Source organism: Varroa destructor, unplaced genomic scaffold, assembly GCF_002443255.2.
Source record: "Varroa destructor unplaced genomic scaffold, Vdes_3.0 BEIS01000007.1, whole genome shotgun sequence".
NCBI classification, from domain to species: Eukaryota; Metazoa; Arthropoda; class Arachnida; order Mesostigmata; family Varroidae; genus Varroa; species Varroa destructor.
In genome coordinates, this window is record NW_019211460.1 from 34,821,095 (window position 1) to 34,836,899 (window position 15,805).

Genomic DNA, 15,805 nt, shown 5'->3' on the forward strand with positions numbered 1-15,805 from the left:
GCTATGATATAGCCGTTTTTGCACAACTGTGCCTCTACTGATTGGCTCGTCGTGACTTCTTTCCAGGTGCTGATGACCGCAATGTTTATCAAGTGACAAGGTTTTGCCCTTCGCTACCTCGAGTAACCTTCAGTTCGCTTTTTCTCCATAGTACTTATAGTCATCAATTTCCACCGTCGTCGATGCGAAAGACAACCTCTTGACCTATGCTAAAGGCTCCCCAGGCAAGCTAATGGCAGGACCAGTTTATCAGGGGTTTAGGATTAAGTATGGGCGGGGGAGAAATAGCAAACACTATCACTTCTCGCCCGGCAGAAGCACGCTTCGATCTTACGACACCCTTTTAAGACAGTCTCTCTGCCAACCGCTGTCGGTGCTACTGCTGATGTCCTTCCGGCAGTGTGCACAACGTACTTAATAAACAGAAGTGATTATGCTGCATTAGGCTAAAACAATATGTACTTTTTTCTGTTGCTTCTGTTTATCCACTCGGCCGGTTTCTTGTACGAAGATAAAAGCCATTGGACTGAGTGAGTCGGCGGTGACTTTTCGTCAGCACGAATTCATCAGTATCGGCCTGGACCATCGTCAGGTTTCTAGACGACCCGTATTTCTGTGCTGATGGCGGTCAACGTCTTGCAGAAGCTCATTTCGCCGGTTTTTCGAAAGGTATATGTAATAAGCTTGCTCGAAAACATAGTAGAATCCATTCACACAGGTATGCCAGACTTATATACTCTGCAACCTATTTAACGACGTCCCCAAGGTGTCATGATAATATAAATGGGCCTGATTTTACAGCAATAAGGTGAGTTGTCAAGTATATCTATAGGAAACATGGAATGTTATTATTCTCCTTTAGTACTGAAGGTGTCGTTGTCAGCGCTACTGCTTGTAATTAAGCGTTTAAAGCAATGAGAAAACTATTAGGTCATACGGTAGCGTATCTCCGCATCAGAAATCATCATTTGGCCGTCTGTATAAATGTCACGCGGATACGCCGACCGCAGTAATCGCTTATTCTCTATTAACATGCTTGTAATACGTTCGTTTGGATGAATAGTTTTATGAAATAGGTTCGGGACCTAATGAGATTTCTGTTATGTTATCGGCATTATTCTCAACATACATTTAGACAGCCCATCGATAGAATAATAGAAATTCAATATTTAAAGCCCTAGAAAAATTATTATAATAAAAATGTTTAATTTTGAATCCTAAACACTATTAATAGGAATATAGTAATAGTACTATAGTGAGTAAACAAAACTTGTAATACATCTATTTATTATAAATGCATATCTTTGTCTAAAATTCTCATTATTCCCAGGACAAAAAGAATGGATGAGCATGAGTTATGTTTTTTAGAGATTGATAAAACTGATGATTGATGAAGTTCATCTTTATTGCACATAACATTTAGGCTACGGTAATGGAATCGTCAGGGATTAACGTAATTATAACTGGCGACGATTTTACTAGTAAGATAGCTAACCAAGACCATAGGGGTATATACCCTAATTAAGGCTGTTTCTCGCCATTATCTTTATGGATAATTAGCTTCCGCCCTAGTAACATGCCTGAAATAGTCGGATCTCGAGATATTTACTTTTAAAACTCAAATTAGATTACCTCGAAATGATTTTTTTTATATATAAATATTTATATTACCCTACTCGATCCGCATTTGTAACGACTATTCATTGATACCAAAGTTATATAGGTTACTGTATGAAAAACAGATCTCTTGACTAAACGTAGCGGAAGAGACCACTTGCAACAAATGCATTGAGGATTTAAAAATTCTTTATCCAAAATGGACATTTATTCTGATAACGCTTTGATTTTACTGAACCGATTTAGAGAAACTACACAATTCATCTGTTGCAACTAATCGAACTTTCGAAAGACTTTTAGCCAATTTTGAAAAAAATTAACACCTTAAGGACTAAACACTCACGACACTGAATCTACTAGTTTATTGCTATTCATAACGTCGGATGGAGTATTCAGATTGGCGTTTTTCCTCGTTTCTTAATCGATTGGGCTGAATGTATAATCATATGGCTGATATAATTAGATTAATGAACAATGATCGTTTAATTGCTGTTTTAGCAGTATACAACGAACGCCTGCAATTTTCGGATATACGTGTTGTTTTTTTTTGCTTGACGTACTCCTTTCGCTCCCTATGAACTTGAGCGCATAATGAAAGAGAGTACGTTTCTCTAAAACGCTTTTTCGCCACCTGCCTTCATATATTGCTAAATGATGCTTACTAGTAAGAATGATGTTATTGTTCTCAAGGGACTCTTACACTAATTCGCAAAGTTCGCTTGCTTTAAGAAGGAAGAAGCCCGTCGTGCCTGAGGCAGGGTACGCTCTCTTGTCGGCTTTAAGTTTTAGGAGCGGGCAAACACCGTTGCAAGAGATAGTCAATCCTTCAATGGGATTCATTCAATTAGCCTGAGGCCTTTAAGATGTCAAAGAGTTACTCACGTATTCACTCCATCCAGCTATGTCTCTATTAACATGATCGTACGTGCCGGCCCGATGTGACAATATCATGCACATAGATTTTAGTGAATGGATATGAGTTTATTGAACTGCCTAATGCTGACTACGCTTTAATTGGTGTACTTATTTTTTGGTTCTGTAATAGAGGAGCATTTGCAAATAAGGAAAACTTCAACGACTGTTAACTTGCTAATGTGGCATAATGTGAAAAGTGGTAAAGAGGAACCTTGCTTTTACCATTGCGAGCGCATCTAGATATGTCTAAATATGCATATGTTGGTTATATGCGATTTGCATACTTCAGGAGAATCGTGCTCACTATATTTCAAGATGTCGTCGAACGAGTGCTTTTGAAAGTGACGCTCATCCAAGGACACGAACCATGGTATACCAGAAAGCTAAGGCTTCTGTAATAAGCTTGAAAGCCGTTTCTCTGCGAAAGGGTTAAAAGCGGAAGGTAATATTGCACTCATAATACAAAATCGCTCTGAGGTATTACTCACATGGTTTCTCAAATATACTTATACTGTCTTCATACACACTAATACTCGAAATAAAAATAGTCTTAAAGCCTAATTTTGGAATACCACAAGGACCACACGAATCTGCTACTTTATGTCCGCCTTAAGAAACTAAAGACTACTTTTTTTTCTTGTTTTACTTCATTTAATTAGTGTCTTTTAAGTATGGTCACTTTATTACTTGTTATTAGGTATTCTATGAGCTTGTTTTCTTCTATTAAGTCTACATTATAATTAAAAATACATAGAACGAATGAGAGTTCCGTGAAAGGGAGCATACCATACAATCTTAACAGTAGTCTTTGTGAGTACTTAATGATCTAACCCAGAATCATTTTGACTCCTGAAACGGGGTTATACAACGAGGTTGAGTGAAGCCATTCGATGCATTGCTTGCATCAATTGTAGCAACCAGAAAGGCTATGAGTCGCTTGCTGTCGTCGACGTTCGTTTACAGACAGCGAACAAAAAAGCCAATGGCAGCATCTTAATGGCCTTCGTGCTACCTCCTCTGACTCCTCTATCAAGGAGCGACAATCAGTGGCTTCGTTGCATTTCGTGACGATCCTCAGTCTACACTTGACGCCGCCGAAGACATAGTTATCTAGTTGGTTATCAGCAAGAACATCGATCCGACATTAATCCAGCAAGTAAAGTGCACACTGAGAGCACGCGATATCGTATAACGAGTGGTCCTAGCATCATCTGTCGCCAAGGGCGATATTGCGACTGTTCAAGGGCAAGGCCGACAATAAAGGTGCCTCAAGTTACTTTTGCTGTAAAAATTCCGCTAGTACTTAAGGATTCGCAGTATTTTACGAAATCACTCGTCTAGCGTTTGTCTGATCAACCTTCAAGTGCAAATCCATACGCAATTCTTGTCCGTTCTGCGTGCTAACATGGATGTTAGTCGGTGTTATTTGTATCTGCCGTCATATAGAGCTCAATGTCAATGACTCAACGAATCCCAATGCTGGGACCCAAACGGACCGTCTTCTCTTGGTTGAGTCTGCGCCGGACGTCTGACCTGATATAGTAAATATTCGATGTCCGAAACGGTTCTGCTGAATTCATCTCAAGATAGAATGCCGAATACTTTGGTCTCTTTATATGCACATAACAACAACAATAATAACAATGCCAATATGTATTATGGCCATTTGTCGGATGTGTGTTGGTCTATTCCACGTCCTACCAAATGCCAGCATTGTTCAAGCGGCTCACCGATGATCATAATTTTCCGCCAGAGAAGTTCTGTTTTACCAACGATGGTAAATGCTATATAATTTGTCGTAGTAACAAAGAATAAGTATTTCAATACATCCAAGACACAGGTCTGCCGATTGTTCCTATTTAGTCATTTCGCTCGGTATCTACGCATATCATTTGTGGCTATCTTGTCTGCGGTATTTTTGCGCGAATTGAGAACTACCGAATAGTTCTCAATATGAAAATATTATCTTTAGTTTCATTTGTTGTTTCTGTTAGTAGTATATCTATTCATTAAACGCCGTTAGACGCACGAGAAACTGATTCCGAAATTTAATTAGGCTTGCTCAACTCATGTTGGATATGGCTTTCGGCCAACTGCAATTTACACTCGCCAGAAGATTAATTTCCTCAGTTGTTTCGCTTGAATCGCCCGTTGTCAGCAGCGAGAGAATGCGTTCATACGTTTAGATAACCGCCACATGAAGTGTTCCGAAGCGGTGGTGGCGGTAGCACTATCAAGTGTTTTATCGGCAGAGTTAACGAGTCTCAGCGGTATTAATGACCATCTCTAAATAATGCCGCCTGTCAATTTTGTTATGATCTGTGTAAAGGCGAAGCTAGTACCTGTGTGAAAGCCCACTGTTTCAGTTGTGAAATCAGTTCTTAAGCAAATCACGCCCGAGTGCGTGTGGAAGACGACAGGAACTTTGCTGGTCTAGTTCTAGTGCAACAAAATAAGGTGAACCGCTAAATGTTTTATTAGCTGTTAGAATGAATGTGGCAAGAAAAAACAAAGCTGCGAAAGAGATAATGTTTCTTGTTGATTGAAATTTTCATCAAATTTATAGTGAATAAAAGTATGCACTCTATTTTATTTTCTTCATTACAAAAACTCCCAAAGCTTTGTTTGTTTAGCGATCCTTAATTGCATGGTCTCAGCACACTCTGTCGGCTTAAAAAAAGAGTTTATAGAAACGCATAGTAATGTCTTCTTCGTTTACTGATGTATTTTGAGCTTCGGCTGTGGCTTCCAGCTTGAAAGTTAGACGCAACTGGGCTTTGAATCGAAAACTGGCGTAGTTAATATCTAAACAACAGTGTTAACGACAGCCATTAATCGCACAGCCAGTTTCGGAGGTAAACCACAGAAACATAATCAGATAGTAAATGGCTCCGCTATTGTATGCGACTGAAAAAAGGACCCTCCAATCGAACGACGGCTAGTTATAGACAACGGACGAAACAATGTTTTATGGAAGATACAAATTTCAATCTGTATTATTTATATAGATGAATGCTACAAAGCTAGAGTATGCTTTTTCAATTGCGTCGCCAAAAATATGTGTACAATATCTCTTTATGTTTATAGTACTGTCTATAAATATACGTGTTTTTCAAACAGTAATGAACTCACCTGGGATGTTGGGATATCTCGTGTGGACTCATGTAAAATAAATTATATTATTCAAGACTAAGATAAGTTAACAACCCCTTATTAATTAATCCTTTAGGGGAAAATCTTATTAGTCACGAAAACAGATATTTACAAAACTTTGCACAACTATTTAATAATCCGTCACCTATTGAACCAGCTGGGCTCTCTTTTTATGGGTGGCTCCTACGCTGCGATAGTAGGCTCCCAAAAAATGAAAAAGTAATATACACAAACAGCTTTTACCGACTTATTTGAAGGAAGAAATCACGTTTCAAATTGTTTTTTTCATAGTAGTTAAACCCCGCAATAATAATAATATATAATACATATGTGTATATAACACAATAATTATGTATGTCTGTCATTTGTTTCTTTTCAGTCGTCCAAGTTCTTGCATATACACAGCACAACAGCGATATCCAATATGTTCTTCATATTTGTTGCTGGCTTATTGGGGGGTATTCTTCTCTCCGCAGTCATCTTGCACAAACTTGATAGAAAGAGTCTCAAAGAGAAGCATGTTCTCATCTCAGGTAAAGACGTTATTGAGTAAGCTCCAAACATATACATTTGTAAAAGTCTTTAGTATAGAGTGAACGTTAACCTATTTATTAAAACCTCATCTGCATTCGGTGTCAACTGACAATTTGAAAAAGATTAGGAAAAAACTCTTAAAGTTAAAAAGTTCTTAGTGAATAAGTACCTTTGGATATCCTAAGAGTCTGTAACCTACACAAGTCAAGAATAATCATAGTCGATTACATTGTGGCTTACTTAGTATCAATACTTTTTGTAACCAAAATGTATCCACAAAGAGTAAACCACAGTTTGTTATAATGATTTAAAATCGAGCATTACTTCAAAATTACTGCAAGAGGTTCGACTTCATCGACCTCGACTTGTAAAAAAATTTTACCGAGCTAAGCTCGATTTATTAATTGCGAAGCTCATTAAACTGGGGATATATCATTGCTTCATAAATTGAATTAGAAAAGATCTGACGAACCGTGGTTTTCATGTCAAAATGGATGACACCGTCAATTCTAGAGAAGCATGCTTTTTGGGTGTTCCTAGGTTTATCTCACTTTCTCCAATATGTTCTCTATATGAAGAATATGTTTGCAGTCGGCGTCCGACATAAATTGTATGCAGATTACTTGAAGTTATGCGGTTCCCCTAGTAATGACGATCGTTTCTTACTTCATTGGACAATCGATACTGTGTCCACGTGGTGCTTAGCAAATATACTCATCTCTGTCCAAAAATGTATGGCTGTATTGTATTACATACAGACGAACAAAGACACATAATTTAATATGATATCTTCTGCAGGGCGTTCGATGAAATATCTAGGAATTAGAACTATGCTGGAGCTTGACTTTTATCCCTATATTAGTCACATAAGTAGATCAACGTCAATTACAGTTTCTTTAATTTCCTATGTTTTTTAATTAAAAATTCAATATTTAAAATTAGTATATTAAGTCTTGTTGTTTTCTAATTTTGACATTATTCCAAAGATGGGCGACTTTAGATGAGGAAACATATTGATACGACTGAACGAGTAGAGAATCGATTTGCTCACGGAGTTGCTTCTAGAATTGAGATAGATTTGAAAGATTTCTTTAACCTATAGTTGAACTGGACCTTAAGACAAATTTTGACATGTTTAGTACGTTATAACCATCCGATAATATGTCTCACTCTCTTAACATACGGGATAACGCGCTCTGCACTGGAAAGACGTCAACCGTATTAGGAGCTGTTTGAACTAAAAGGACTAAACAAGATGTTTTCATGGGAAGTTGTCTATGACTTCGTCATGAATAAACTGATGTACGTTTGTACAATAATTATAACATAGCACTGCCATTAATATTACCAATATATGTACTGCTAAAATGTTATAGGTGTATTAACATCAACCTTCTTTTGGCGTGGTAAAGGCGAGTCTGCCTTTTTAGATTTACTCAGGCACGCAAGGTGCCTATAGTAGGCACCTTGCGTTACCAATTTAGCAGATCAGTGCTAGCGTCTACTAAACAACCTCTGTTCCGGCGATTCTTGCCACCCTGGCTATAAGCACGAGATCTTTTACTGTTAGAAAATCTCTAGCTTATCTGTTTTTGTTCCTTCAACTCTTTCGATTGGCATAAGAACTATGCGAACCTTTGCATCTTTCTGATAAAGTTTTTTAAATCTTTGTTTTTAAAAGCTAGCCGAAAGTAATCAGGCACATCACACTGGGCTATCCCGTGCAGAAGGCCACTCCCTTCACCCTCTGGGCATAACGTACAGCAGGCCAACAAAGCTTTCATAGGTAGTTCTGAAAGCATTTGTCCTATGGAAAACTGCATGAAGAAGATGTGCTGAGAAGATCTTGTAGATTCTTTGTTTTATGTTGACGACAATATTGAGCTGTCCGAAAAGGACTAATCGGTAAACTTGTTTCGAAGGTATTTTTTTGCAGTAAATCTCTCAAATCTCCAACCATAGTAATCCTTTATTTAAAGACCGTTCCTGAACTGTCGTTTTTTTGTACTTATCTACGCATTCATTGAGTTCAGGTGGCTCTTCTGGCATTGGACTAGAACTGGCGAAAGAAGCTTTCAGGCTAGGGGCAAGAGTAACCCTAGTGGCGCGTAACGAGAACAATCTCAGAATGGCGGCTGAAGCTGTGGCTATCGATAGTGATAAAGTTGGGTAGGTCACTATTCGTATATAATATGATAGAACCCATTGTACAGTTATACCTGCATTCGTGACTGTCCTTGGTCCGACTGAGGATATCGCATTACGAGTCAAGTGTTTTTCTTATTCCTAAAATATATTCCTTTCCCCTTTAAATGATAGGGTATCTAGCAACCTTAGATGCTCTTTATGCAGACACAACAAAATTCATTATCGGAATCGTTATTTTCGCTTTAATTATATTAATACCGTTTTAGATAAATTCCCGATTACCTAAACTACATTCGCATAAATTAATAAATATTTGAACCAACCATCGTTAGAAATCAAGACGATTACATCTGAGTAAAACGTTTTTAAATTAGTACAGACTTTAATATAATTATAAGGATTGTCTGCCCATAGAAAATTGATGAATGAAACATGAGCGCATTCAGTATATGTATATACGTGCCAAACTGTAATTTCTAGAACCTACAGAGTGACTTTTACAGATACGTTTCCGTCGATTTATCGTCAAATATCTCTGCAATCAAAAAGGCTATCGCTCCGGCTATTCGAGCTCAAGGTAACTGTCGCACAAATTAAGCTTTCTGGCGATATTTCATTGGTTTTATGGTGCTTCCTTTCTATGTTAGTTTTGACCAAAATAGGTGATAGATAAAGTGGAATAGATTTCAATATTTGGGCTCTTTTTTCATTTCAGGTAGCATCAAATGCAGCGTTGTACAAAGCTGACTTGAACCACTTAACCGTAGTATTTAACAAAAATTGTTATTTTGCGTTTCGTTAGGTCAACGGTCCTTCGAGTTAGTTTAGTTCAAGCACTACGATTTGATTGAAAGCAATATTTTCTTTGCTTTAGCCGCATTATGGATCTTATCTATTTCGGAACGCTTTTCTGTCAGGTGACATTGACGTTCTTATTAACTGTGCGGGCACTGCAGTAGCACGGTACATCGAAGAGACCACGGAATTCATGTATCGCCAAATGATGGATTCGAACTACCACACTGCTGTAAATCTGACCAAGGTTAGTTTGCAAGATTGACTTAAGATTGAATTATCCTTTCTTTTTCTTAGGTATCCTTCTTAGCTAGAAAACAGTAGGGTATATAAGATTGAGTTGTTCTTTCTTTTTCTTAAGTATCTTTCTTAGCTAAAAAACAATAGGGTATATTTGTAATTGTCAAACAGTTTTTTATTCTATCCATAAATGGCTCTATTCATCACTCAAAGACACTCCTGCGCGTAATGTCCATTTTTTATTGTTAAAAGCACAAGCAGAGAGTAGGTGGTCAATAGGCTATAAGATATAATAATCTCGGTTGTCATATAAAAGTACATAGGAGGTAAGGTGAGTTCCCAGCTGGTGAGCCTTGGCGTTCGTTGACTTCAAATTAAATATCAAAGACGCATTGGAATATTATTTTAGTTTTTTACATGCAAGCGCATTGAGTGGTGCAATTTAGATCTCAATTCGTATCCGATGTAATAAGTTAAATTGCAGGCTTGCCTTTCGAGTTTGGAGAGGAGATGCGTAAGCCAGGGTTCAGCCTCTATTGTGTTTTTATCCTCTATGGCTGGCATCATGGGCGTCTTTGGATACAGCGCGTATTCGCCTGCAAAATTTGCGATTTCCGGTTTTGCACAAACGGTTATAGCTGAGAAACAACACCTAGGTAAATGTCTTGCCTTACTTCCTTGTTGTTACAGATAGCCTACAGGAGAACGTAATGCAGGCCATCACCATAATATAGTAAAGATTAAGAATAAGCAGACCAACTTTCTTACTTCGGGTCACACTGAATTAGTATGCTTTATATAGAGCGCTTCATGAAGGGAGAACAGTTGGCAGAATTCGTTGGCTGGACTGAGCAGTGAAGTTTTCTCAAAATGAGTGAAGAGATACATGTCTGAATTTAGTAAGTGAACAGAATCAGACCTAGTTATTTCTCCGTTTTAGGTTTGCACGTCATGGTCGTGTTTCCCCCTGACACCGAAACGCCAGGATTTGAAAATGAGAATGTTGGCAAGCCCGCAGAGACCGTCGCCATTTCACGTCTCGCCGGCATTAAGAAGCCAGACACTGTCGCAAAGGGTATCATAGAGGACTTATGCAAAAGGAGGTGAGAAAATAACAATCGAAAATGTAATCTAACATGTCTGTAGTTCAACGGGTGGTTATTTTTACGTGACTTATTTTCTACGTATTCGTAGCGTACCTTTAGCGTATGTTTAGTGTCGAAAGGGACTCAGATTTAGCTTTCATCGTCATAGCCGTTTCCACAATTGGCTCTCAGCATAAAGTTTCGATCCTCCCCTATGGTACGTTAAGAGCAATTTAACTCGGGTATATATTTTGTTGCTTTGATTGTTATGTTCGACTCTATAGGATGATGTCATCTTTTGGCTTGGATGGCCAGCTCATATGTACGGCCGCATCGGGAATGTGGCCAGTTAGTTCTTGGTTGAAGCTCATATCGGAAATCGCCCTCATAGCACCTGGTCGTTTATTGGGTGCTTACTTGCATTATATATTCATTCGCGTGACTGCAGCGGAGCGTGCAAAGAGGGGCCCCGGCTGGTATCCTCGTTAGCAGAGAATGTGGGAAATCGAGCAGTGCGCACGCGAGATCTAATCAAGTGTAAGCATGCTTGTTATAATTATAGAATATATCGGAAGTCCCTAGCTCCTTGTATATATATATATATATATATATGATATGCAATAAGATTTAATAAAGCCGCGTAGCCGAAAATTTGTACTGCTGCATTTCTTTTCGATATAATTTCTTTGAAGTGTTTATCTAAGCGACCATTTTACATTGAATCGAATGTTCAGGCATCAATCGATATTTCCAACCTTTAATCAAAATTAGTGAGCAAGCGTGTGCTAATATCAATCTTTATCGACACGCGATCATAACGTTGAATTATTATCGACTGAAGTCTTAGATAAAAAAAAAACCAACTTATTGTTTGGTAGTAGAGTTATGGAGAAACGGAACGTGTAAATATTACGCCCGACCTCCAAGGCGTAGAATAAGAACGATAAGTTGTCGCAATTATCGGAAGTTATAGAAAGCTCTTTACGATGTGGCAATGGAAGACATCTGTAAACCGACAATTACTTCTTTACTTAGAGTCCGCTAGAAAATTATCAATTCATAGCCAAAGGGACTGCTCGACTTCGCTGTATGTCATTAATAGTATACAACTTATATACAGGCAACAGATTCGAAATAAAAGTTTTGGACCAACTAGCTAATGTTCTCCACAACCACATAATTTTTAAGAACTATTTAATAGTTGAACACCGAAATAGTATGCTCATAATGCTTACGTGACTATCCGAGAGGAAAAAGGTTTCATGTTTACATTGATTTTAAAAATAAGAATTATATTTTTTAAAAATAAGAATTATATTGCGAATGACTATGAAACGAAGCAAAAAGAATAGCAAAAAAATTTATAGACAGCGTATAGGAATGCCAAAGTTTGAGCCCCGTGTTGTTTTGGTTTAAAAAGGAAGCAAGCACATCAGCCAATAGATCTACTACTACCTAAAATTACATAATTCAAGTAACCATCTAATATTAGAACACACATGTGACACTGGTAGTAGGAAACGAAAACAACAAAAATGTAGACAACACGTCTAATTATAACTGAAAGGATTTTGTATTTCTTAATAATTTTTTTCGCTAGTTGTTGCCGCCATTATGATTATCACCATCTATCTGATTTGAATCGATGCGGTTCCCACAGGTGCAAACATGAATGTGCACCAACACAGCTTGTGCGGCTGTATCTGACCTTCGCGCTGTGTCAACATCAGTTGCCGCTGCTCCCTTCAGTAATCTACCACCTAATGTCTCCGCCGGGCTTGTTCCTGGTCGATGTTGTAGCTTTGTGGATTCGCGTCCGTTCGACACTCGGCCTTGCAAATCGCCCGTCTCCTGCTGCAGATCACCAAGTCGCTGCTGCATCTCCGTCATATGCTTTCGTACCTTCATTAAATGCGGCTGGACGTCCGTCAAGTGTTGGTGCACGTCTGAGAGTCGTGCACGTACCTGCGTAACATGCCGCTGAGCTTCGCTGACATGCCGCAGAGCTTCTGTAACATGTCGCTCGGCCACAGTTTTATGCTCCTGCAGTTCCATAAGTTTCTGTGTCTCCTCAACCTTCAATTGTTGTGCCCGCTTCGAGCACGCGAATATTTTAACTTTAAGCTTGCGTTGTTCCATTCGGACTTGGTCGACCTCCATCTCGCATCGGTCCGTTTCAAGCCGGTGCCTTATGGCCTTCTCAGCATGCTGTGCCATCTCCAGCATGTGCTGTTCGGCCTCGGCGTTGTGTCGTTCAGCCTCTTTACTTAGTGCTTCAACAGCCAACCGATGACGGTCCACTTCAGCGCTGTGTTTGTCTGATATCGATTGCAACCCGACAATCGTATCTCGTTCCTCGGACATCGCTGCATGTAGTTCCGCATCTGCCGCGTACTCAGCTTTCATTAGCTCTGTTTCCAAGGGAACGCCAAAACAGTAATATATAAAAACTTTATATAGAAAAGTTTAAAGAGTGCACTACTTTTTGGTGCTACGCGATTCAATCGATCGATTGACCACAACAACTGTATCCGCTCTCATGGTGTAATCTAAAATCAGCTTAGTTTTTAAAATTGCTGCTTATTACACACTTATGTTGTGAACTGTAAATTTGCTGAAGCCCATTTTCGATCTAGTACAATGAGGTAAATCCTATGTATGTAGGTCGCAAACCACATACGTAATCAACCTACCGGTTGCCTTGTGGGATATGTGAGAAGTTCTAGTGTTGTACCCCGTAACTTCACACGGGCCGACTTTATCAGTATTTTGCTCTGCCTCATCTTGTTTATTGTGTGTACTGACTTCACTTAGCGGAGCAGCCGTATCAGATACCTTACTCGTCGATCCTCTCGTACCGCTTGTGCTTTTTTTACCGAATTCATATCTCTCATTTGTTTCGTTTTTCTCTTCACTGTCTTCTCTACTACTCTCCATACGTGGTGACTTCTCGCCTTCTTTGTTATGTGTCCTTAGCCTTTTTCTTGCAGACCTTGGACTATTTTCTTGCTGCCCCCTTTCACCCTGTGGGACTGAGGGGGACTTCCTCACGGTTTCTGACCGTTTCTCGCCGGTGTTGCATTTTGCTAACCTTTCGGCTTCGCGGTTCGATCCCCTGCTTCCAGCATCGAGAATAGATAATTAGAGAAAAACAGTTATTATAAGGTATTCGTTTGGATATAAGTTGCTCGAATCTTGTAGTTTTCCCACAAGGATATGCTTAGCAGCGAACATGTATTAAATGCATCGATTAGCCCGTGTAATGATAATGTCAACAAACAGTAACTTCTCATGGCTTTGCCATGATGGAAGAGCTACCTCGCAAACTATTTCAGATCTCAGCAATAAAAATCGAATTTTTTTAAATTAAAAACAAACGTACTTGTGTGTGCAGCTGAACCTAATGAGCTAAAAAGTGCGTTGTCTTCTTAAACGACAGCCACTACAAATCTGTTTATTATAATGCCGGCCAGTTAGTTCCTAGGTTTAACTAGCTTTCTACTGTTGCTTCTGCGCTGTCATTCTAGTACCTCTATTATTTAATATATTAAGCCCTATTACCGATAATCCCTATAGCAATAATTATATAGATGCAGTACTTTTACCATCTAACTTCTTTGCCTAGCTATCACCGTGTGATCTATTTCAAGGGCATACCTATCTACTGTAGAACACCGTCACATGTGGAATACAAGGTCCTCATTTGCTTATCTATTTTTTTCTAAATGATAAAGATTCTGTCTAATTGTGTAAGCGACATTCCATTTAGAAGTTAGAAACAATAATTATTGGACTACCAGTTAACGATATTTACACTTTCATCACTTCCTTGATTTCAGGTTTTACAGGTGCTAATTATGAAATAAAGTCACAGCGTTTATCCGTATCTATAATAGAGCGTAGCCGACCCTTTCATTGAAGTTAGAAATGGTTGTTAATAGAATCACCGTTGTGTCAGTAAAAATTTTCACCCATGAAGGTGTCACCGTCTCATTGCTTAGCGTCTACTTAGCGGAAGTCCTGTTTCGTGGGTACAATGTAGTCTAATCGTAGCACTAAAAATCTCTTATATTTCTCCAATAAGTGATTTCTTTGATCCATTATATATGTTGCTGTGAGACAGGCACAGAAAACAAACAAATACAGCAATAGAGCCCTCACTTCGTTAGCATTAGCCACTCGAGCTCCTTCGTCCAGAATTTACATCGATCAATTAAGAAGTTTTTGCAGTCGGTCTGCGATGCGTCCATTTAGGTTACGAACATCATAGTTATTTCTTAGCTGCATTTATTCTAAGGGAGCGCCGTTGAACATCATTACCCGTCCAGACTAGTATTCCGCTAATCAAAACGAAAAACGCCGAAAACACTGTCATGAATTTTGTTACAAGATAGTGAAGCCTTCTAATTCAATCATCTAACTTATAAACAACGAGATCTCACTAACATTTTATGGTGCAGCTGCTTTGGTAGTCACGTTTCGAGTTGGGAAGCCTCGTTTTATCGGTACTTCCAGACGTGCAACGAAACACTAATACGAAGAATCGATTACGACAACTTTGGCCATTTTAGTTACCGGCTCGTTCGGTCAACTTTTCATTGTTTTTCACTGCATTGAAGGTAGAGTCTTAGGTTGTCTGCTTATATTGCAGCACTCATCAGTATCCATATGACAAGCATACCCTAAAAGCCTGCCAAAAATAGAAACTAATACGGTTTGTAGTCAACCATTAAGCTTGTAACAACAAAACGTTTTACAGGACAACACATATCTGCGGGTGATATGCAGCTGAATTATAATACACTAGCTGTTGAGCGAAATTGCAACTTAACCCGTAAGTTTAGCGGTAGAATCGAACCTGATTCAAAATAGCACTTGTCTAACTTGTTTAATTAAACATTTCGTAAAATGAACCACTCATATTTACGGGCAGAGCAGATTGAAGTCAAACGACGTAACTATGAGCCAAGGTTCGTCATGACAGATAAAACCAGGCGAAAAAGCTAGGTAGGTTTGCCCTTCACTCAGCAATAGAGTTTTTTTGCTAGAGAGACGTAACGATAATCGAATCCTAATTGAAAGCGATGTATAGTTTTTCCTGCAAAAATGCAACCTTGTTTCAGCGTGAAGAACTATATCAGTCTTCGACTTCAAGAGAACAAACTAGATCTTTTGATGATTGCAATTGGTGTTGAACTAAACTGTATACTTCATGAGACACTTTTATTCTGTAAATGCATTTTAATAGAATTTACAGTATTTTTATTGTCATGATAAAATATCGAGGAAACACATCAAACGTTATTGTGTAAGGAACA

At 38.7% G+C, this 15,805-nt stretch overlaps 2 protein-coding genes across 5 annotated transcripts; one reads left to right on the forward strand and one right to left on the reverse strand.

The window, feature by feature from the left end:
* Positions 1 to 4,717: 4,717 nt before the first annotated feature.
* LOC111254746 (3-dehydrosphinganine reductase-like) lies at positions 4,718 to 11,138 on the forward strand. Its single transcript, XM_022815915.2, has 8 exons — positions 4,718 to 4,989; positions 6,065 to 6,218; positions 8,253 to 8,388; positions 8,871 to 8,944; positions 9,285 to 9,409; positions 9,887 to 10,058; positions 10,343 to 10,505; positions 10,772 to 11,138. The coding sequence occupies exons 2-8, from the start codon at positions 6,110 to 6,112 to the stop codon at positions 10,974 to 10,976; spliced, it is 984 nt and encodes a 327-aa protein (XP_022671650.1). The 5' UTR covers positions 4,718 to 4,989; positions 6,065 to 6,109; the 3' UTR covers positions 10,977 to 11,138.
* An 885-nt stretch (positions 11,139 to 12,023) lies between these two features.
* Positions 12,024 to 15,761, reverse strand: LOC147754634 (uncharacterized). 4 transcript variants are annotated; one of them, XM_086976023.1, is made up of 3 exons: positions 14,934 to 15,761; positions 13,181 to 13,602; positions 12,024 to 12,898 (listed from the first exon to the last, which is right to left on the reverse strand). In XM_086976023.1, coding segments are annotated over exons 1-3 (1,239 nt in total). In that variant the 5' UTR covers positions 14,936 to 15,761; the 3' UTR covers positions 12,024 to 12,083. The 4 variants fall into 4 exon arrangements, with proteins under 4 accessions (XP_086832149.1, XP_086832147.1, XP_086832150.1 ...); XM_086976021.1 differs by lacking the exon at positions 14,934 to 15,761 and adding an exon at positions 14,649 to 14,925; XM_086976024.1 differs by lacking the exon at positions 14,934 to 15,761 and adding an exon at positions 14,435 to 14,642.
* Positions 15,762 to 15,805: the final 44 nt, after the last annotated feature.

Bases quoted from the DNA above. Each gene is read 5' to 3' on its own strand.
- LOC147754634 (XM_086976021.1), bottom strand. From the start codon at position 14,737: ATGGACGCATCGCAGACCGACTGCAAAAACTTCTTAATTGATCGATGT. The intron at 13,603-14,648 runs GTGAGGGCTCTA...TGCTGGAAGCAG, and splicing joins GAGTGGCTAATGCTAACGAA to GGGATCGAACCGCGAAGCCG. The intron at 12,899-13,180 runs GTAGGTTGATTA...CCTTGGAAACAG, and splicing joins CATATCCCACAAGGCAACCG to AGCTAATGAAAGCTGAGTAC.
- LOC111254746 (XM_022815915.2), top strand. From the start codon at position 6,110: ATGTTCTTCATATTTGTTGCTGGCTTATTGGGGGGTATTCTTCTCTCC. The intron at 9,410-9,886 runs GTTAGTTTGCAA...GTTAAATTGCAG, and splicing joins CTGCTGTAAATCTGACCAAG to GCTTGCCTTTCGAGTTTGGA. The intron at 10,059-10,342 runs GTAAATGTCTTG...TCTCCGTTTTAG, and splicing joins AGCTGAGAAACAACACCTAG to GTTTGCACGTCATGGTCGTG.